Source organism: Sus scrofa, chromosome 6 (assembly GCF_000003025.6).
Source record: "Sus scrofa isolate TJ Tabasco breed Duroc chromosome 6, Sscrofa11.1, whole genome shotgun sequence".
Classification (NCBI taxonomy): Eukaryota; Metazoa; Chordata; class Mammalia; order Artiodactyla; family Suidae; genus Sus; species Sus scrofa.
The window spans coordinates 57,705,368-57,728,560 of NC_010448.4; the positions used below are offsets into that span (position 1 = coordinate 57,705,368).

At 48.2% G+C, this 23,193-nt stretch overlaps 1 protein-coding gene across 1 annotated transcript; it reads right to left on the minus strand.

Moving 5' to 3' along the window:
• LOC110261292 (zinc finger protein OZF-like) lies at positions 1,873 to 19,365 on the minus strand. Its single transcript, XM_021097266.1, has 4 exons — positions 19,324 to 19,365; positions 10,657 to 10,996; positions 8,227 to 8,353; positions 1,873 to 4,823 (listed from the first exon to the last, which is right to left on the minus strand). The coding sequence occupies exons 2-4, from the start codon at positions 10,669 to 10,671 to the stop codon at positions 3,385 to 3,387; spliced, it is 1,581 nt and encodes a 526-aa protein (XP_020952925.1). The 5' UTR covers positions 10,672 to 10,996; positions 19,324 to 19,365; the 3' UTR covers positions 1,873 to 3,384.

Genomic DNA, 23,193 nt, shown 5'->3' on the forward strand with positions numbered 1-23,193 from the left:
TCACTCCTGTGGGTCACTGCTGTGGTGCAGGTGTGATCCCTGGCCCCCGAGCCTCTGCCTGCCAAGGGCTTGGCCCAAAAACAAAACAAAACAAAAACAGGTAATATGCCCAGTTTAAGAGGGAGAAAGAAGCTATGTATACTGTGGTGTGAGAGGAAAATTAACCAACGGTTGATCTAACAGAGAAATGGAAAATTTTATTCCATCCACCGAGGATTATAGCCCAGGAGCCAGTCCCTCAGGGAGCACTGAAGAGTAAGGGGGGGGTAGTTTCTGTCGTGGTTCAGCCAGTTAACGAACCCAACCAGGATCCATGAGGATGTGGGTTCGACCCCTGACCTCTCTCAGTGGGTTAAGGATCCAGCGTTGCTGGGAGCTGCAGTGCAGGTTGCAGACATGGCTCAGATCCCACATTGCTGTGGCTGTGGTGTAGGCCGCAAGCTGTAGCTCTAATTCGACCCCTAGCCTGGGAACCTCTATATGTCATGGGTGTGGCCCTAAAATTAAAAAAAAAAAAAATTAGGGCTAGAAATCAACAATATATAGAAAGAATTGTACACCATGACCAAATGGGGTTTATTGGAGGGATAGAAGGCTGTTCTAATGTTTTTAAAAAAACAAGTGTAAATCCCAATAGCAATAAGTTGCAATAAAAAATAAAAAAATCACACGATCCTATCAACTGATGTAGAAAAAGCATTTAACAATATTCAACTCTCGATTATAATCTAAACTTTCAGACAACTAAGAATGGAGGGAAAACTTTCTTGATTCAATAAAGAACACTCACGAAACCTTACCTTACAACCAACATTCCTTTTTTTTTTGGTCTTTTTAGGGCCACACTCACAGCATGTGGAGGTTCCCAGGCTAGGGGTCCAATCGGAGCTGTAGCCGACAGCCTACACCAGAGCCACAACAACACAGGATCTAAGCCACGTCTACAACCTACACCACAACTCACCTCATGGTTCCTAGTTGGATTCGTTTCTGCTGCGCCAGGATGGGAACTACTAGTGAGGTAACTTATTTGTTTTCCTGTCTTTTGTCCTTTTAGGGCGGCACCCACAGCATATGGAGGTTCCCAGGCTAGGGGTCTAATTGGAGCTGTAGCTGCTGGCCTATGCCAGCGACACAGCAACATTGGATCCGAGCCGCGTCTGCAATGTACACCACAGCTCACGGCAACGCCGGATCCTTAACCCACTGAGCAAGGCCAGGGACCGAACCCACAACCTCATGGTTCCCAGTCGGATTTGTTAACCACTGCGCCACGACGGGAACTCCAGCAAGGTAACTTCTTAAACAGCATTCTTTCAACAGCTCTGGAGAGTTGTGTGGTGATTTGCTGCTCACTTTGAACCTGCCTGCCTGTGCTACACAGCCTTGGTGAACTTCACGTAAAAATGTGGTTTCGACGAACCAGCCTTTGTCTCGAAAACGTACTTGATTCTGCCTCCACTTACAACAGGTGGAACCTTTCTCGCGGCTTTCTGAGACACTGCTTCCTGGGTTCTAATCCTCAGTTTGGCTCAAATAAAATTCCCTTTTCTTCTTGAGAGTCCACTGACTTTCCGTCGGCAAGCTGCATCAGGAAACTAATGAAGTGATGTATACTGACAAGCCCAAGGAACCTACAAAAATCTCTAGCGTCAGTGAGCTTCGTAAATTCTGAGGAGCTAAGATCAACATTCAAACATCTATTATATTTCTATACGGCAGCAGTTAGCATGTGGAAACTGAAACGAAAAATACAGTAACATCTGTGACTATTCAACAAAGCAGCAGAAATACATTAAACAAAACACTGACACGGTTTTGAACTAAAAACCATAAAATGCTGGTCGAAGAAACCAAAGATGACACAACCAACCAGAGACCACAGCCGTTTATTGGAAAGGGTGACACAGAAATGACGAGCAACTGAGTCAGGCTTACTGCCCTTTTTACTGATATCTTGTAGACACAAGTGGGATTTTTCTAAAATTCATAAGGAAAGGCAAAGGAACTAGAAAAGCTGGGACACCTGAAGAAGAATAAACTGGTTGGGCTCATTCATTTCCAGACTTCTAATCGGGTAAAAAGTAACCGAGACTGTGGTATTTGCGGAGTAAGACACACAGGCCAAGGGAACAGAGAACCTGGAAAGGGCCCCAGACAAGTGCTGCCCACTGAATTTTGACAAAGGTACCAAGCAAAGTGAGGAAAGAGCTTTTAAAATGACACTGGTTCAACTGGTTTTCCCAAAAAAGGGAAAAGAAAAAAAATGAAATGCCAACAAAACTTCACATCTGTACAAATATTAGCTCAAAATTGAGCACAGCTTTAAATACGAAATGCAAAACTATAGGACTTTAAAACTCTGAGAGATTTAGACAAGAAAAACCAAGGGATAATATCCTCAGGATCTACCTCTATATGTTTGTTCTATCTTTATCTAAGTTTTAACATATTTGGACTTATTTTTTGGCCATACCCGCGGCATGCAGAAGTTCCCAGTCCAGGGATCGAACCCACGCCACAGCAGAGACAACATCGAATCCCTAGCCACTAGGACATCAGGGAGCGCCCTGGACTTTTAATTATTCTGCAGTTTCTCAGGTGAAAGGTGGAGACCTTGAGATCTATGACTCCTCATATGAATGCTCTGATGTGGATTCTGGTGTGAAAAGTCACGAAGAAATTTAAAATATTCTTTCCATTTGTAAGCTTTCTTTCTATTATGAATTCTTTGGTGACTCCTGAGGGGACAACGTGGCTTGAAAGGCCTTTCCACATTCAGTAAACTTGTCTGGGCTTCTCTCTAGTATAAATACTCTGACACTGAAGGCTTGAAGGTTTAATAAAAAGCCTTCCCACATTCATTACATTTGGAAGGCTGCTCTCCAGCGGGGACCTTGTGATGTTCTGTAGTTTTCTGGGGGGCTTTTTTGGCTTGTACTTCAGGGCCACACCCGCAGGCATATGGAGGTTCCCAGGCTAGGGGTTGATTTGGAGCTGCAGCCGCCAGCCGACACCACAGCCACAGCAACGTGGGATCCGAGCCACATCTGCGACCTGCACCACAGCTCCCGGCAACGCTGGATCCTTACACCATGGAGCGAGGCCAGGTATCAAACCCGCATCCTCACGGAGACTAGTTGGATTCGTTTCCACTGCGCCGCGACAAGAACTCCCAATGTAGCTTTGATCTGTGAGTAAAAGCCTTTGTGTGCAGGTTACATTCTTGCAGTCTCAGGAGAGAGGCACATCCTGACATTGAGTGAAGACAGCAAGTCCGCAGCCCTTGGGTGTGCACACAACAGGGACCTGGTCTCTCTTCAGTGTGGACTCCGCTGGCAATTCACGCCGGAAGGCTCTGGCACACTCATTATGCTGGTGAGGTCACTGCCTGCTGTGAATCCTCCGATGACTTGCAAGGCTGGAGTTTTGCGTAAAGAGCTTGCCGCATTCGTTGCATTTGTACGGCTTCTCGCCGGTGTGGATTTTCTTGTGTCGGTTGAAGTTGGAGCAGTGGATGAAGGCCTTGCCGCACTGATCACATCTGTACGGCTTCTCGCCAGTGTGGATTCGGCGGTGACTGGGCAGGCTTGAGCTCTGGCTGAAGACCTTGCCGCATATGTTGCACTTGTAAGGCTTCTCTCGAGTGTGCACGACCTGATGATAAGTGAGACTGGAATACACGCTGAAGGCTTTGCCGCACTCGTGGCACCGGAAGGGCTTCTCCCCGGTGTGATTTCTCCGATGACTCACCAGGCTTGAGTTTTGGGTGAAGACCTTGCCGCACTCGTCGCATTTGTAGGGTTTCTCGCCCGTGTGCATCACCTGGTGGCGGGTGAGATGCGAGCTCTGATTGAAGGCTTTGCCGCATTTACTGCATTTGTACGGTTTCTCTCCGGTGTGGATCCTGCGGTGATTGGTAAGACTTGAGCTCTGACTGAAGACTTTGCCGCAGGCCTTGCATTTGTAAGGTTTCTCTCGGGTGTGGACGACCTGATGGTAAATGAGGCTCGAGTACACGCTGAAGGCTTTGCCACACTCGTGACACGGGTACGGCCTCTCCCCGGTGTGAATGCGCCGATGGCGGACAAGGTGCGAACTGTAACTGAAGGCCTTACCGCACGCCTCGCACTCGTGCCGCTTCCCTCTTGAATGCGTCACCTGATGCCTCGTGAGGTGTGAGCGCTGGGCAAAGGCTCTGCCACACGCCTCGCACGTGTAAGGCTTCACACCCGCCAGGATCGCCTGGTGGCTGGTGGGCCGGGAGCTGTGGGTCAGGGCCTCGTCGTAGCCATCGCATGCGTAGGCTTTCTCCCCGACGTGTGCCTTCTGGTCGGCTGTGAGTGCCGGGGAAAGCCAGAAATCCCTGCCATACTCGGGAGGAAGGCTGGCATGGACCCTAGGAAGCACGCTCTCCAGCACAGAAAATGAGGAGCCGTTGCTGTCTGTCGGTGCAACTTGACCACACTCATAAAACTGCTCCTCAGTCTGGAACACCTGCAGTCCAGCCACGTGTGACCGAAAGCTTAGGCCAAGGCTGCTCGAGACAGGCTTGTTTCCTGCGTGTCTTCTACCACGTGGATCTGTTCTGCCAGGTGGATTTTTCTTAGGGGTCACGGGTGCTCTTTGGTGATTCCTTTTGTCATTTCGCCACTGGCCGTCGGAGTCATGCCTGTCTTGCTGGATCTCCTGGCAGCCGGCGTCTTTGGGGTTGGGGTCCCCGCGCTCGGGTGTCTGCAGTGACACGGTCGGCACGGTCTCCCCTGCGTGACTCTTCTCTTTCGGGGGTGGCGAGTCTTTGGTCACGCATTTGGGAGCGGCATCTACGAGACATAGAGAACCATGCGCTTCCTGTTAATTACCCGCTGCTAAATAAACACTTCAAAGCGGAGAACTTCAGATTACACGGAAAGGACGATGGATTGTGAAGAGTAAATAAACGCTGTGAGCGTGATCTTCAATTTGTGGACACGCAAAAAAGGACAGGATTCTCTTATAAAAAAGGGTGGCTACATGCAGTTCAAATTAATTTAGGGAAGCCTACTTCACACAATCAATGGCTGAAAAATTTACAGGGTACAAGTTTTTGTTTTTGTTTGTTTTTGGGGGGCTTTTTGGGGCTACACCCACAGCATATGGAAGTTACCAGGCTAGGGAGTCTAACCCGAGCTACAACTGCCAGCCTACACCACAGCCACAGCAAAGTCAGATCCGAGCCGCATCTGCGACCTACACCAGAACGCATGGCAGGGCCAGATCCTTAACTCACTCAGCGAGGTCGGGGATCAAACCCGCATCCTCATGGATACCAGGTGGATTCGTTAACCGCTGAGCCACGAAGGGAACTAGACAAGGTGCAAACTTAAGTTAGCCCTGAAAGGGGTATTTTTGCACATGACCCCAAATCACATACCATTTCACAGAAAACATGGCTGTTTCATATTAGAAGAAATAAAAATACTATACCCATTAAGTGCATATTTAATGTGCACCGATAAATGCTAAGGCACAGCATTCTACTGGTAAATGAGCCACAACAAATTTAACTAATGAGTAACATAAACGCCCACTGGAAATTGGAAAACCATAACTGCACTGTGGAAATGAAGAAGGATTTAATAAAACAATGTTACAAAAGATAATTCTCTGAATATCAGTCATGAATGGCCACTCAGAATGGCCAGGCTGCAACACGAGCACATGGTGGGAATTACAGTGCAGAACACACACTGAAAAGCTATCATTTAAGTCATTATGAAAGTAAAGAGAGAGTTCCCATCATGGATCATTGGTGACAAACCCTACCAGTACCCATGAGGACGAGGGTTTGATCCCTGGCCTTGCTCTGTGGGTTAAGGATCCCACATTGCTGTGGCTGTGGTGGAGGCTGGTAGCTACAGCTCCGATTCGACCCCTAGACTGGGAACCTCCCCACGCCGTGAGTGCGGCCCTAAAAAAAATAAATACATAATTAAAATAAAAATTAAAAAATAAGTAAAAACACGACAGAAGGTTGCCCTATCTTACTACACAGAGGAACTTCTGAGCCTTTACTATAAAACATGGAATATGCTAAGCCTTCCAACAGCACTAACTTGCCCATAGGTCCAGACAATGTGTTCTTTTTTTTTTGAAAATATTCTTTCCCATTATGGTTTACGACAGCATATTGAATATAATTCCTTGTGTTGTAAATAAATTATACTTTAATAAAAACTAAATTAAAAAAATGATGAGGAGTTCCCGTCGTGGCACAGTGGTTAACGAATCCGACTAGGAACCATGAGGTTGCGGGTTCGGTCCCTGGCCTTGCTCAGTGGGTTAAGGATCCGGCGTTGCCGTGAGCTGTGGTGTAGGATGCAGATGCGGCTTGGATCCCGCTTTGCTGTGGCTCTGGCGTAGGCCAGTGGCTACAGCTCCGATTAGACCCCTAGCCTGGGAACCTCCATATGCCGTGGGAGCGGCCCCAAAGAAATAGCAAAAAGACAAAAAAAAAAAAAAAAAAGATGAATACAGTTCCCTGTGCTATACAGTAGGACTTGTTATCTGTTTTATATATAGTAGTTCCTATCTGCCAATGCTAAATTCATTTATCCTTCCTACTGCCTTTTCCCTTTGGTAACCAAAAGTTTTCCTATGTCTATGAGTCTGTTAATAAGTTTGTTATCATATTTCAGATTCTACGCATAAGTTATATAATATGATACGTATCTTCCTCTTTCAGAGTTATTTCACTGAGTATGACAATTTTTAGATCCATCTAGACAGTGTGTTTTTTGTTTTTTTTTTTTTTTTTTTGTCTTTATAGGGCTGCACCCGTGGCATATGGAGGTTCCCAGGCTGGGGGTCGAATCGGAGCTGTAGCCGCTGGCCTATTCCACAACCACAGCAACGCTGGATCCTTAACCCACTGAGCGAGGCCAGGTATCGAACCTGCGTCCCCGTGGATACTAGTCAGGTTCGTTAATCACTGAGCCACAAGGGGAACTCCAGTATTGTCCTTTCTTAACTCTAGGGCATGGGGCAAAAAGGAAGAGATTTAAAAGAGAAGGAGTACAACGATGAGGCAAGAAACCAGGATTAGAAACACAGGGCAGAGGAGTTCCCATCGTGGCTCAGCAGTAATGAATCCGACCAGTATCCATTAAGACATGGGTTCAATCCCTGGCCCAGTTCAGTGGGTTAAGGATTGGGCATTGCCATGAGCTGTGGTGTAGGTCACAGATGCGGCTCGGATCCCGCGTGGCTGTGGCTCTGGCAGAGGCCAGTGGCTACAGCTTCGATTCGATCCCTAGCCTGGGAACCTCCATATGCCGTGGGTGCGGCCCTAAAAAAAAGAGAAAAAAGAAAGAAAGAAACACAGAGTAGAATAATTGCTGCCAGGGGCTACGGGGTACGGAAATGGGGAGGCTGGTAAAAGCGTACAAAACCTCAGTCATAGGATGCATAAGGTCTGAAGAGCTAGTGCCTAACAGGACTGCAGAGGCAGTGCCGAGTAAGAGCTCTAAGGGCTTCTGTCAGTCAGTGAATGAATGAGGTCACGTACAGGGTACCTAACCTGTTGGGAACCCTTTCCCAATGCACATGCGCATCACACCATCAAGCTGCACACGGCCTACTTCTTTTTTTTTTTTTCCTCTTGTCTTTTTAGGGCTGAGCCCACAGCACATGGAGGTTCCCAGGCTAGGGGTGGAATCAGAGCTACAGCTGCCGGCCTACGCCACAGCCACAGCCATGTCCCATCCGAGCCGCATCTGTGACCTACAGCACAGCTCGTGGCAACTCTGGATCCTTACCCCACTGAGCGAGGACGGGGATGGAACCTGCATCCCCACGGATCCTAGTCGGACCTGCTGAGCCATGCAGGGACCTCCCTCACCGCCCGCGTCCAAACGCACAGCTCACAGGAGACAAGCAGACATCAAGCTCTCTTCCAAGACGCAATCGAAAGCACAGCCATAGAAAAGAAGGAAGCGGCTACTTTAAGCTTTCTGTAAGGTTTTATGCATCCTTAAGCTCTGGCATCACCCGTGAGCATGAAATGGGAAGATTGTGTGAAGAAAGGACAAGTTTCACGTCCAGGAGCTGCATCATGAAGCTTTTCAGGTCTGAGTCCTCAGGGCCTTGAGCTCCATCAGGCAAGGCAGGGGCTCCCAAGAGGCACACACGGGAAAATGCACAGACACCCAAGCGCAGATCCCAATTTCTAGAGGAAGCGATGCTCACCCACGGAGAGCAGGTTCCTGTAGGTCTCCAGCATCACGTCCCTGTACAAGGCCCTCTGGGCAGGGTCCAGGCAGGCCCACTCCTCCGGAGTAAACTCGATGGCCACGTCCTTGAAGGTCAACTGTGCCTGAAAGGAAAACACATTTAATCAAGAGACCCCGAGGTGAGTTCTTTCCTTCTTTTTGTTTTTGGTTCTTTTTAGGGCCGCACCTGTGGCATATGGAAGTCCCTAGGCTAGGGGTTAAATGAGAGCTGCAGCTGCAAGGCTGACACCACAGCCATGGCAACACCAGATCTGAGCCACTTCTGTGGCCCAGGCCGCAGCTCACAGCAACACTGGATCCTTAACCCACTGAATGAGGCCAGGGATGGAACCTGCACCCTCATGGATACTATGTCAGGTTCTTAACCTGCTGAGCTGCAATGGGAACTCCAAGAGTTCTTATTTTTACACAAAATGAGAAGAGGCAAGAGGTGTAAGGATCGATTCAATTGAAGTGAGTGTTATTATAGATCCACTTAATGTATTTTTTTTCTCTCTCTCTTTTTTTTTTTTTCTTTTTTTTGCTGTTTAGGGCTGCACCCAAAGCATATGGAGGTGCCCAGGCTAGGGGTCAAACTGGAGCTGCAGCTGCCGGCCTACACCACGGCCACAGCAACTCAGGATCCGAGCCACGTCTGCGACCTACACCACAGCTCATGGCAATGCCGGATCCCTGACCCACTGAGTGAGGCCAGGGATCAAACCCACAACACCTCATGGATACTAGTCAGATTTGTTTCCACTGAGCCACAATGGGAAACTCCTTCACTTAATGTATTTTTGAGCAGGTTATGTGCCCTGAATTTCGACTTATTATACTTCTCTGCACGAGGTTATGAGAGCCTCTGAGTCAGGGTGGAGTCCCCATTTTTGTGGGCAATACAAGAAATCTTCACACACACACACACACACACACCACACACACACACACACACACAACACTGACTCGGGATTATCTACATAGAAATGTGAGATATTAGGCTCCATACACCAAGTGACACTCAGTGTCTGGGGAGCTAAAGTGACATCTTCAGAGATGACAATGTTCACAGTGGCTTGAAAGAAACTTCAGAGTCTACAACTGTAACGGTGACAGTAATGTCAGTAAGAGTTTGAACACATCTCATGTGCTAAGCATTACTCAGATGCTCTACATGCATTAATATAAAAATACGATGGAAAATTTAAAAAGATACAGTCCCATCCATCTGACAGAAGAGACAACTGTATCACAGACCTTCTAACTAACCTGCCTTAGGTCTAACTGCTCAATATAGGAAGCATGCATATAAAGCCAAGTGTTTAGGTTCTAGAATTAAACCTAAAGAATTTAAGTTATGTAAGAGCATCCAAAGTACACCGACAGAGGGGTCCCTAAGAAAAGTTAAAACAAGTTCAAGCTTAACCACTTGTTAACTGGAGTTCCCGTCCTGGCTCAGTGGAAACGAATCTGACTAGCATCCATGAGGACACAAGTTCAATCCCCGGCCTTGCTCAGCAGGTTAAGAATCCAGCATTGCCATGAGCTGTGGTATAGGTCGCAGACGTGGCTCAGATCTGGCGTTGCTGTGGCTGTGGTGTAGGCTGGTGGCTGCAGCTCCAATTCAACCCCGAGCCTGGGAACCTCCATACACCACTCCACGGGTGTGGCCCTCAAAAAAGACACACAAAAAATGTAACTACATAAAATGTCATGCACACATGCACACACATACATAAACGTTGCTCTCCCTATTACTCTTTTTATTTTTTTGTCTTTTTAGGGCCGCACGTACAGCATATGGAAGCCCCCAGGCTAGGAGTCTAATGAGAGCTGCAGCTGCAGGCCTACACCACAGCCACACAGGGTCCGAACCACATGTGCCAACTACAGCGCAGCTCACAGCACTGCCGGATCCTTAACCTACTGAACGAGGCCAGGGATCGAACACGTGTCCTCATGGACACTAATCCAGTTCATTACTGCTGGGCCACAACGGGAACTCCCCATTACTCTTCAACTCATAAATGTGAGCGTAGAAAAGAAATGTAAGGCAATGAAAACTATTTAAGATATAATTGCAACAACGAAATAACATATGCCATTTAGAAATAATATGTATTTTATAAAAACCATGGGCTGTGTATCCAGGCACTCATGCATACACTTCAATTTAATAGAACAAGAGTTGTCTCTCTCTGACCACCATAAAGTCTCTTCACAAGCTACGGTCACTGGGTCATGGGGACTTGGAGTCTAAGTGGAGGGGACAGGCCCTGAGAGGAGGCCCTGGGTGACTGGGAATGGACAGTGTCAGGCAGGACACTTCAGACAAGATGAGTGAGTCCAAAGAAGGGCATCCCAGGAAGGACAGACTGAAAAAGCAAGACTGAGAATATGACTTTACCTGAGAGAGCGCCATCTGGGACGCCTTTTCTTTCCTCTTCCTCCTCTTCTGGACTTCTTCCTCAGGAAACCTGAGTCTTTAGAGGTTGAGCTTGAAAGGTGCAAAGATGCTGGAGTTCCCTCTGTGGCTCAGCAGAAATGAACCCGACTAGTCTCCATGGGGACATGGGTTCGATCTCTGGCCTTGCTTCGTGGGTTAAGGAGCCAGTGTTGCCGTGAGCTGTGGTGTAGGTCGCAGACGCGGCTCAGATCCTGCAGTGCTGTGGCTGTGGTGTAGGCTGGTGGCTGCAGCTCTGATTCAGCTCTTAGCCTGGGAACCTCCATGTGCTGAGGGTGGGGCCCTAAAAAGACAAAAAAATTAATGAATTTTTAAAAAAAAGTTGCAAAGATGCTGTTAAATGCTCAGGATCATCATGCCCCCTTCCTGTGCCACAACCACACACACAGGGGAGAGGTCACCATGTGGAAGAGACGGCCTCTGCTGCCCACGGTCCCAGGAGGGACTCAGGACAGGAGACTCCCATGGAGACCAACAGGGGAGGGTGCCCACACTCTCTTGAGATCATGCTCCCCTCCTGGTGAGGCCCTCACCCACACTGCAGCCGTGGGCACCTCAGCTGGACCCCACAACCCCCTGCAGGTCACAGACCAGCCCTGCTCCATCCCTGTGCAGAGCAGAGCCCCTGCCCCCTCAGCCCAGATCTCAGCCTCAGGATTGGGAGGACCCGGAGCCTTGCTGCTCAAGGATGGATCCAGATTGGAATCCCCTGGGGCACTTTTAACATTACTGGGGCCTAGGCTCCACCCAATTATTTGGGGAAAATCTCTAATCAGGAAGCACAAAACATGTATATGCCTCATCCATTTAATGTGAACCCTGGTTTGAGTCCCAAGGAAGCAAACCCAGTAGTTCCCTTGTGGTGCAGTGGGTTAAGTATCTGGCACTGTCACGATAGCCGCCTCAGTCACTGCTATGGCACAGGTTCAGTCCCTGGCCTAGGCACTTTCTCATGCCGTGGGTGCAGCCAGAAAAAGGGGTAACTGATAAGGACCTATTTATAGCATAGGGAACTACAGTCGGTATTTTGTATAATCTACAAGGGAAAAGAATCTGCAAAAGGATATGTGTATATATCTGTATAACTGAATGATTTTGCCATACACATGAAACTAACACAACACTGTAAATCAACTATACATCAATTAAAAAAAAAAAGCTGGGAGTTCCCTTTGTGGCTCAGCGGCTAACAAACCCAACTAGGATCCATGAGGATACGGGTTCAATCCCTGGCCTCGCTCAGTGGGTTGGGGATTCGGTGTTGCTGTGAGCTGCGATGTACGTAGCAGACATGGCTCAGATCCTGCGTTGCTGTGGCTCTGGTGTAGGCCGGCAGCTGTAGCTCTAATTTGACCCCTAGCCTGGGAACCTCCATATGCCTCGGGTGCGGCCCTAAAAAACAAAACAAAACAAAAAAAGAGGCAGAAAAAGAATACATGATAACTGAGCCCCTTTGCTGTTCGGCAGAAAGGAACACTGTGTATCAACTACATTAAAAAAACAAAAAACAAACAAACATATCCCCCCCCCAAAATACCAAAACAACTCCTGAGATGTACAAGTTGCAGATGCACCGGAGGAAGGATGCCCAACTGTCCTGAGACGGAGTGGGGCTGGCATCCTGGAGCCCAAGTGCAGAGTCAGCGACACACCAGGTCATACCTGCAGGCCCTCTGGCCTGGCCTGCATTTGGGAGACTGACAAGCATCCAGCCCAAGAGAGGGAGGAGCTGCCCAGGAGCAGAGGAGGCAGCTCAGGCCAGAAGTCTTCACTCAGAGCACTCTCCTCCCTCTCAAACGGTGGAAGGGAGTTCTCGCTGCAGTTCAGCAGGTTAAGCACCCCATTAGTTTCCATGAGGATGCAGGTTTGATACCTGGACTTGTTCAGGGGTTAAGGATCCGGTGTTGCTGTGGCTGTGGTGGAGGCCGGCAGCGGCAGCTCCAATTCGGCCCCTAGCCTGGGAACGTCCATATGCCGCAGGTGTGGCCCTAAAAAGACGAAAAAGAGGGAGGGTGGGGACAAGGGCAAGGTCAACCAGAATTGCAGTGAGCTGATCCATGGTCATGGCCACAGGATGAGAGGAGGGTCCCGTCAGCAATGCAAGAGACCATCCCCGGCAGAAAGAGAAGGGGCCTCTTGGCTGCCCAGACTCCTCAATGGAGAAACATTGCCAGGGCATGAATTCTCACCTTGCTATGATGGTGGCTTCAACAGCCCCAGCCCCCGATCTCGAGGTCTTGGGATTGTGCGAACTGATAGCTGAACAGCAGCAAGTGCGTGTGTCTGAACAGAACATTAGCAAGGAAGGCAGAGGACGTGAAGGGAGGGACACACAGGAGAGGCACAGACAAACCACTTTCATCCCTCGGGAGAAGCGCCTGCTGTTCTCAACATGATGGAGAAAAGGCAGAAGTATGTGCTGGGGGCCAGCATGGGCTGGGCGGGAAAAAACTTTGCCTCTCTCTAAACACCACTCCAGGGGTTCCGGTTGTGGCTCAGCAGAAACGAATCTGACTAGCATCCGTGAGGACGTGGGTTCCATCTATGGCCTCGCTCAGTGGGTTAAGGATCCAGTGTTGCCATGAGCCGTGGTGTCGGTTGCAGACCCGGCTCAGATCTGGTGTGGCTGTGGCTGTGGCTGTTGGACTCCCTAGCCTGGGAACTTCCATATGTCACAGGTACGGCCCTAAAAAGACAAAATATATAAATAAATAAGACTCCATCAAAAATTAAAAATAAACAGAGAGATAGATAAATCAGTAGCTATGACCCCGTGACTTCACCCTGTTCTGGTCTAGTCACTGCTGAGCCCAGGGCTGCCCTGTGAGGATGCCTGCTCCGATCCCTGCATCTTCCTGCCACTCCCGGGGCCGAAAGCCCTAAGAGAGGCACTCCCCTCCCTCTCCTCAGCAGTACCCAGGACCCTCTGCTGCTCCTCACTGAAGACGCAGCCTTGTTCCAAAGTGAGTTTGGACCACCTGGCCCTGCGGCTGCCCGGCTGCGCTGGGACGGTGTTTGTGAGGGTCTGTGCGACCAGGAGACAGAAATCACCACTGGCCTGGATGCAGGGGAGGTGAGCTGCATCCTGTGAAGGTCAGTCCCGCCTAGAGATGGGCACCCTCAGTCAAGTGAGCCAGACAGAGAGGCAAATGTGTGATGCAGAGTCCGAGGGGGGGAAGAAAAAAGATATAAATGAACTTATTGACAAAACAGGAATAGACCCACAGACAGAGAAAATAAACTTATGGTTACCAAAGGGGAAGGAGGGGTGGAGAGGAATAAATTACAAGTTCGGGATGAACAGATACACACAACCATCAAACAGATAACCAACAAGGACTAGAGCACTGAGAACTATACTCGATTTTTTTTTTTTTTTTTTTTTTTGTCTTTTTAGGGCCACACCCATGGCATATGGAAGTTCCCAGACTAGGTGTCAAATTGGAGCTGCAGCCTACACCACAGCCACAGCCACCCCAGATCTAAGGTGCATTTGTGACCTACATTGCAGCTCATGGCAACACCAGATCCTTAACCCACTGAGCGGGGCCAGGGATTGAACACAAATCCTCATGGATAGTCATGTTCATCACCCCTGAGCCACAAAAGAGACTCCCTCGATATTCTGTAATAACCTATGAGGAAACAGAATATGAAAAAGAGGGAGTTCCCTGGTGGTCTAGTGGATAGGATTCAGGTGCTTTCACTGCTGTGGCCTGGGTTCAATTCTTGGTCTGGGAACTGAGAGCCCACATCAAGCTGCTACTTGCTGCAGCCAACAACAACAAAAGAATCTGAAAAAGAATATATAAAAGATACATGCACCCCTATGTTCACTGCAGCAGTATTCACAATAGCCAAGACATGGAAACAACCTAAATGCCCATCAACAGAATGGATTAAGAAGATTTGGTACATATATACAATGGAATACTACACAGCCATAAAAAGGAGAATAATGCCATTTGCAGCTACACAATTGTAACTAGAAATTCTCATAATATGTGAAGTCAGTCACAAAAAGAAAGACAAATACCATATGATAACACTTATATGTGGCATCTAAAGTATGGCACAAATGACATTATCTACAGCACAGAAACAGACTCATGGATATAGAGAACAGACTTGTGGTTGCCAAGGGGGAGAGGGAGGGAGGGAGTGGGATGGATGAGGAGTTTGGGGTTGGAAGATGCAAACTATTACATTTAGAATGGATAAGTAATGAGGTCCTACTGTACAGCACAGGGAACTATGGCCAATCTCTTGGGATAGAACATGATGGCAAAAAAACCACAAAAAAACAAAACACAAACAAACAAACAAAAAACCACAAACGGAGTTCCTGTCGTGGTGCAGTGGAAACCAATCCAACTAGGAACCATGAGGTTGCAGGTTCGATCCCTGGCCTCGCTCAGTGGGTTAAGGATCCGGTGTTGCCGTGAGCTGTGGCATAGGTCGCAGAGGTGGCTTGGATCTGTCATTGCTGTGGCAGTGGCGTAGGCTAAAAGGTGAAGCTCCGATTAGACCCCTAGCCTCGGAACCTCCATATGCCACAGTGTGGTCCTAAAAAAAAGACAAAAATAAAAAAAAACAACATGATGGGAGACAACATGAGAGAAAAAGTATATCTATCTATCTATCTATATGTATAACTGGGTCATTTTGCTGTAGAGCTGAAATTGATACAATACTGTAAATCAACTAAAAAAAAATTTTAGGAGTTCCTTTCGTGGCTCAGTGGTTAACGAATCCGACTAGGAACCACGAGATTGCGGGTTCTATCCCTGGCCTTGCTCAGTGGGTGAACGATCGGGCGTTGCCGTGAACTGTGGTGTAGGGACGCGGCCTGGATCCCTCATTGCTGTGGCTTTGGTGTAGGCTGGCGGCTACAGCTCCAATTAGACCCCTAGCCTAGGAACCTCCATGTGCTGCAAAAAGACCTCCCCCCCCAAAAAAAAAATTAAAAAAAAAAATATATACATATAAACTGAATCACTTTGCTGTATACCTGAAAATAACACAACATTGAGAATGCTGTGTATTTCAATTAAAAAAAAAAGGAGTTCCCGTTGTGGCACAGAGAAAACGACCAGTATCTATGAGGATGTGGGTTTGATCCCTGGCCTTGCTCAGTGGATTGGCGATCTGGCATTGCTGTGAGCTGTGGGGCAGGTCACAGACTTGGTGTAGATCCCTCATTGCTATGGCTGTAATGTAGGCCAGCAGCTGCAGCTCTGATTTGACTCCCCTGGGAACTTCCACACGCTGCAGGCACGGCTCTAAAACACACACACACACACACACAAAAAGAAAAGAAAGACAATCCCAAGGATAAGCCTTTTTACTGTAGGTGTGTCACTGTAATGTCACTGCCCTCTGATTTTTCAAAGCTCTTTCCCTAAATCATGGTCCCCTTATAAACTCTCACCTGGTGTTTTGCCAATAGACCCAACAACCTCTCCCTAAGGAAAATCACCTTTCAGCTGAGTTTTCAAAGACCCCACTTCAGAGTTCCTGTTGTGGCTCAGTGGGTTAAGAACCCGAATAGTATTCATGAGTATGTGGGTTCAATCCCTGGCCTCACTCAGTGGGTTAAGGATCCAGTGTTGCTGTGAGCTGTGGTGTAGGTCACAGATGCGGCTAGGATCCTGAGGTGCTGCAGTTGTGGTGTAGGTGGAAGCTATAGCTCTGATTTGACCCCTAGCCTGGGAACTCCCATATGCCATAGGTGAGGCCCTAAAAAGAAAAGAAAAGAAAGAAAGAAATAAAAGGCCCCACTTTGGAGATCCTGCTGTGGCTCAGTGGAAACAAAATCTGATTAGTATCCACGAGGATGCAGATTCGATCCCTGGTCTCGCTCAGTGGATTAAGGATCCGGTGTTGCCGTGAGCTGGGGTGTAGGTCACAGACGCGGCTCCCATCTGGTGTTGCTGTGGCTGTGCTGTAGCTCAGATTTGACCCCTAGCCTGGGAACTTCCATATGCTGAGGGTGGGACCCTAAAAACACAAAAACAAAAACAAAAACAAAAAATAGAAATAAGCTCTGAGCAAACTTCTTCATCATGACGTGCTGGGCTGTGTTGGGAGAAGGTTCCAAGTCACTGCAGCCCATCCTTCATCCCTTGCAGAGAACAATTGAGGGGGACCTGAGGCAAACAGCTTACTATCACTTCACAGCTCGCTATTTTAACAGATTAAAAAGAAAGAGGAGGAGAGAAAAAACATGCGACTAACCGGTTAAACTAGGTTTGACCGTTAAGATAAAAGATCACCAACATCCTTACCAAGTAGTACACAACGGAATAAGCTAAATTTATTTACTAGGTTCCAAAGAATGTTTCCAACAAAGAGGAGAGAGCCCACAGGCCCCGTCTGAACTGGACACAATTTAAAAGAGAAATAGTTTGGAGTTCCCTGACGGCCTGGCAGGTAAGGGTGCAGGAACTCTGCCATGCTGCAGACTCAGACAAAACAACAAACAAACAAACAAAACGGAAAGTGAATTCTACCAAACATATAAGGAAGAACTCACACTGATCCTTCTTCTCACACTCTTCCAAAAGAATGAAGGCAAAAGAACACGCCCCAAAACAAGGACACTAACACAAAAACAAACTGCAGGCCAAAATCTTTGGTGAATATAGATACAAAAATCTTCATAAAATACTAGCAAACTGAATCCAGTATACTTAAAAGCCTGGAAGCCTTACAGTAAAGCCCTCAGGCACTAACACTAGAAGTCAGCATACAAACCCCAACAGGAAGATATCAATGACTGGCCTCAAAGGAATTATTCTCCTTGTCCAGCAACAAGCCCAGCCAATGAGAAACACCTTGTGCCTCCAAAAGTCCACTTTCCTCCAATGGGCTTTTGTGCAGAACAACTACTCCCACCTTCCCCCTTTTTCTCTAGAAAGTAATATTCCTCTCCTTTGCTTGCTGGGACTTCCCTGTGGTTTCTGCTACTTTTCCAGTCCTGTATTGTGATTCCTTAAGGAACCCGTGCTGCTGGTTTATTGTTTTATAATAACTCGTACTGTGTCTTTCCACGTTCCTCATCTATCCTTCACTGTGCCAGCTGTTTATGGTTGTCCTTCATTCTTTTCTCTTTTTCTACTTCTGAGTTCTCTTGACCAGGAATGGGATATGTGGATGAAGCATGTCTCCTGCCACATCAGTAAACAAAGGATGCGGTGGCTCTCAGTGGATGCAGCCTCCCCACCCTGCCTCACTTGGGACTGTGCACTCTGAGGGGACTCAGGATGGAGAAAAGCAGAATGCTGGCCTTGGACAGTCAAGGTGCACATCCAAGGAAGGATTTCCAAGAGCCCAGACTTTACCACCTTCCCATACACTGAAAAGCAGTAAATTCATTAACTTGACATTTCTGGTTTTCTTTAACACTTAACTTTTTTTTTTTTTTTAAGTGCCACACCCGCAGCATACGGAGGTTCCCAGGCTAGGGGTTATAGCCGCTGGCCTACACCACAACCACAGCAACGACAGACTGAAGCCGCGTCTGCAAGACTACACCACCTCTCAGGGGAATGCAGGACCCTTCACCCACTGAGTGAGGTCAGGGATCAAACCTTTGTCCTCATGGTTCCTAGTCAGATTCGTTTCCGCTGAGCCACGATGGGAACTCCAACACGAATCTTTGGATGCGCCAACTAACTGGATTGTTGTTGTGGCTTTTTTCGTTTTGTTTTTGCAAAACTCCTATACACCCTCGGCTCCTCCTTCACCTCTTGGGAGCAGTCCCTCAGAGAGGCTGTGGCTGGGCTTAAGTCCGCAGTTTTGGTTTTTTGATTGTAAGTTGATTTACAATGTTGTGCCAACTGCTGCTGTACAATAAAGTGAACCATGCATACACACACGCTCTTTTTCTCATATTATCTTCTACCATGTTCTTATCCAAAAGCCTATAGTTCCCTTGTGCTGTACAGTAGGACCTCACCGCTTATCCATTCTAAATGCAATAGTGTGCATCTACCAACCCCAAGTCCTCAGTTTTATCTGCCAAATAAAACATAATTCTCAACTTCTAGGTGATACCTGTTTAGTCAACAGAAAGGATTAGATGCCCGTTTATTAATTCCACAGTAACAGAGCACGTTATCGAGTGGGGTAGAATTTGGGGCAGAAAAATTCTGAGTGTCTCAAGACAGGCCCGTTTTAGCTTTTTTCCCCAACTGCAAGGTGAGGAGAGACAGAGACTAAAAACGAGGGGCCTGGGAACCAGAACATCCCGGCTGTGGAGTGTGCGAGGTGAAGGAAAGTGGGTGTGTTTCTGGAACGGAGCGGGCTCTCCAGAATCCCGGGGCCAGAAGCAGGACGGAGCCTCTCCTGCAGCGGGGCGGTGGGCTCGCGGCCCTCCAGGGGCGGAGACGCCGAGGCAAGGGGGCGCGAGGGGCAGGGATCCGCTCGCGGATTTCCACAGGAAAGCGAAGCCGCAGCCCCTCCCCCTCCCGCCTCGCACGGCGACGCCTGCATTTACTTCGTCTGCTGGACGAAGGCCGGGATTTTAGGATCAGTAGGAGCCTCGGACCCAGATACGGGGGACAGGGTACCGCAAACACCGGTTTAAACAAGAAAGATGAAACTCACGCTCTCGTAGGGTGACCCTCGCTCCGCGGGAACCGCTTCCGGGTCTGCAGGAAACTGCGCAGTGAGCGTGGAGGAGAGAGGCGGGGCGACGTGGAGGCGGGGCCTGGGCTGGGAGGGACGTAGAGACGTAAAAGAGAGCGGACCCGGGCGGGGCCAGATCGGGGGCGGGGCCAGATCGGGGGGCGGGGCTAGGGCTGCACTCTCCCGGTGCCTCTGGTTTTCAGGATTTGAAAGTGCTTGTCTGTTTCTTCTGTGCAACCCTGTTGCTTCCTGCTTATTTTAAGACACTGTTGAAACCACGCAGGATCCGTCACTCTCCCCGGTACAAATCCTTTCTTATGTCCCTCTTCCTGTTTGTGGGAAATAGGCTTCAGCCTCCTAGACTCTCCTTGAGTATCAAAAGTCAGAGTCACATAGTTGCTAATCAGGAAGTAAGGGAATGCAGAAACGAAGGAGGAGCAATCAAGCAACAACGGTGCATGCAGTGATTAAAGCAGGATCCTGGGTGCTCCTGAATTATCTCTGAGTTATTCTATGGGAACTAAACCCACACCTAGGTGGAGGATGTTAATTTTAGGCTGAGCTCAAGATTCCTGGAGCGCCTCCCTATACCTCACAATGAAAGGATGAAAATGCAACCTAACCCTCCCAGAACCCAGGAAGTTAATAAAAAGCTCTAAATGCCCCCGAATTCCAGACCCTGCTGGCTGCCAGTAAATAGGTAGAAGGTCACACTTCCTATTGTTCCAGGGCCTGCTATCCTGGCCTAAGTAAGATAACAGGAAATGAGTTGACTAATCGCTTATCTGGATTCTGTAAAACTGACTGGCACCATAGAAGAATTGATTACACATTGACAGCCCTAGTGACCTATCTCAACTGCAATCTGTCACTCTGCCCAGGAGCCCACGCAGATGCGGACCTCCGGAGCTATTTTAAAATGATTGGTCCACGGAGCGCGGGCTCTCGATATTTTAAAATGATTGGTCCACGGAGCGCGGGCTCTCGATATTTTAAAATGATTGGTCCACGGAGCGCGGGCTCTCGATATTTTAAAATGATTGGTTTGTGACGCACAGGCTTTGTTGTGAACCCCATAAAAGCTGTCCCGATTCCGCACTCGGGGCCGCAGTCCTCTACCCCTGCGTGGTGTACGACTGTGGGCCCCAGCGCGCTTGGAATAAAATCCTCTTGCTGTTTGCATCAAGACCGCTTCTCGTGAGTGATTTGGGGTGTCGCTCTTCGAGCCCGGACGAGGGGATTGTTCTTTTACTGGCCTTTCAACTACCAACCAAGAAGAAGAAAGTCATGCACCTCGCAGCCCTTGAAACCGAGCTGGGCTCTGCGCGGCTCCTGGGCACAAAAGGCTTTCTGTGTCCCCCATTTCTGGTCTATAGGAAATAGGCCTCATTCAACCTCCACGACCCTCTCTGAGTTCCAAAGGGCAGGTTCTAACAGTTGCCAATTCAGGGAAGGGAGGGGATGCAGAGACCGGGGAGGAGCAGTTAAGAGACAATCGAGCAGCCTTGGGGCAGGGTCCTGGTCCCGATCTTTGAGTTCTTTTGCAGGAACTAAGGCCCCCACCCAGGTGGAAAGTGGCAACCTCGGACTGAGTGAAATATTACTGGAGCACTGCCCCGTTACCTCATCACAAACCAATAAAAAAAAAAAGCCACATACCCTGCTGCCTGCACCCCAAATTCTGTCTCTAAAAACTCCCTCGAAGTTCCTTTTGTGGCTCAGCAGGTTAACTCGATTAGCATCCATGAGGACATGGGTTCAATCCCTGGCCTCCCTCAGTGCGTGAAGGATCTGGTGTTGCCTTGAGCTGTGGTCTAGGTCACAGATCCGGCTCGGATGCCTCCCTGCTGTGGCTGTGGTGTAGGCCGTCAGCAGTAATTGATCAGGAACTCTTTTACCCTGAAGTTGCCTATTCTTGGGAGGGGCTGTTAAAAGGGCAGTGTTATTTTGGATTACAATGCTCAAGACTGGTCCAAAATTCTGGGCCCTTGGAAGAGGGAAGAAACTTAAGTAAGTTTGACTTCACAAGCATCGTTCTGCAGAGAAGGAAAAATTCTACTTTACTGCCTTTGGGTCTTTGACGGGGCCTAAGAATCAAACAGACATAAGACAGGTAACAGGAAAAACATATAAAAATTTAATGAAATGGCACAGTGTGTTAGAGGATCTGGCATTGCCACAGCTGCAGCATAGGTCACAGCTGTGGCTTGGATTCAATCCCTGGCCTGGGAACTTCCAAATGTTGTGTGACCGTAAAATTAAAAAAAAAAAAATCCAAATGCCAAAATGGCATATTTTGGACTGATAACAGTCTGGTTTCCTTTCGTTCCCATTAATCAGTGGGGAGAAACAATTCAGTAATCATTGATGAGACCACGGATGGGGATTTGGAAGGTATCTGGATTTTTCCTAGGTGAACAAGGGGCCTCCAGTGAGTCTTATTGAAGGCAAATAGGGAAGGGTTGTTCTTTGCAGTGAACTGTTTCCTGCAACATGTGGGTGGGGAAAGCGTTCTTTAACCTTTGCCATTTATTTTTATTATTTATTTATTTGTCTTTTTAGGGTCTCGCCCACGGCAAACGGAGGTTCCCAGGCTAGGGGTCAAATCGGAGCTACCGCTGCCGGCCTACATCACAGCCTCAGCCACACCAAATCCAAGGCACATCTGTGACCTACACCACGGCTCACGGCAATGCCAGATCCATAACCCACTGAGCGAGGCCAGGGATCGAACCTACATCCTCATGGTTACTAATCAGATTCATTTCTGCTGAGCCATGACGGGAATTCCACCCTTTGCCATATAATGTTCAACATCGTCACCGCATTTTAGTCCAACAAGTTCAACACTGACCCCAAGCAAAACTCAAAAGTAATAAATACATGGTCTATTTGAACAATGGAATATTAGAAACTTTTAAGCTAGTGATAATAATAACTATACCCTTTAAATAGCATTGGAGGACGCTGTGTCTTCACTGGATTCTGAGTATTGTGTCCCTGAGTGGAAAGACTCAGTGTTTCTCTTTTACTCACACACACACACACATACACACACACACACACACACACTACTTGTGACACTTTTCTTTCTTTCTTTTGAAAGTCAAGTTTTATTTGGGGTGAAATTAGGACCTAAGCCCAGGAGACAACAGGGTGGCCTGAGTGGCAGCTCCAAGGAGGTGAAGGGGGAAGTTAGGCTACATGAGATTTTGCAACAAAGGGAAGGTAATAGGAACAAAAGATTCACAGATAACCGGACTTACAGAAGGAGATTTATAGGAAACCCATTTCTATGGGAAGTCGTAAAGGCCTGGGCTTACTGGATCACTGCCTTTGATATCCTAATACTTTTCACACAGCGTTTCCCCCATCAAGCTGTCCTCTGTGACACCAGCTGAGTGTCTACAATTCTTTTCTTTTTTTTTTAAGGGCTGCACCTGTGGCATATGAAGGTTCCCAGGCTAGGGGTCCAGTCGGAGCTGTAGCTGCTGGCCTACACCACAGCCACAGCCACACAGGATCCAAGCCATGTTGCGACCTATACCACAGCTCACAGCAACACCAGATCCTTAACCCACTGAGCAAGGCCAGGGAACCAACCTGCATCCTCACCGATGCTAGTCAGATTTGTTTCCGCTGAGCTATGATGGGAACTCCTCAACTCAATGTTGATGCTAACGACCTGGAGGGAGAGTCAGATCCCATACATTAGGGTTCTGTCCTATAGGACTGCCCTTCCCCCACACCAGAGGCCAATCACAAGTCCAGGCTGTCACCTGGGCTTCCGGCTCATCAGGTGGAAACTGAAGACAATTCCTATGACGCCCTCCTCTGGTTCAATTTGTT

What these genes read in the sequence shown, in the direction of transcription:
- LOC110261292 (XM_021097266.1), bottom strand. An exon ending in CAGGAACCTGCTCTCCGTGG is followed by an intron (nt 4,824 to 8,226) that starts GTGAGCATCGCT and finishes TATGTCTCGTAG; the next exon opens with ATGCCGCTCCCAAATGCGTG.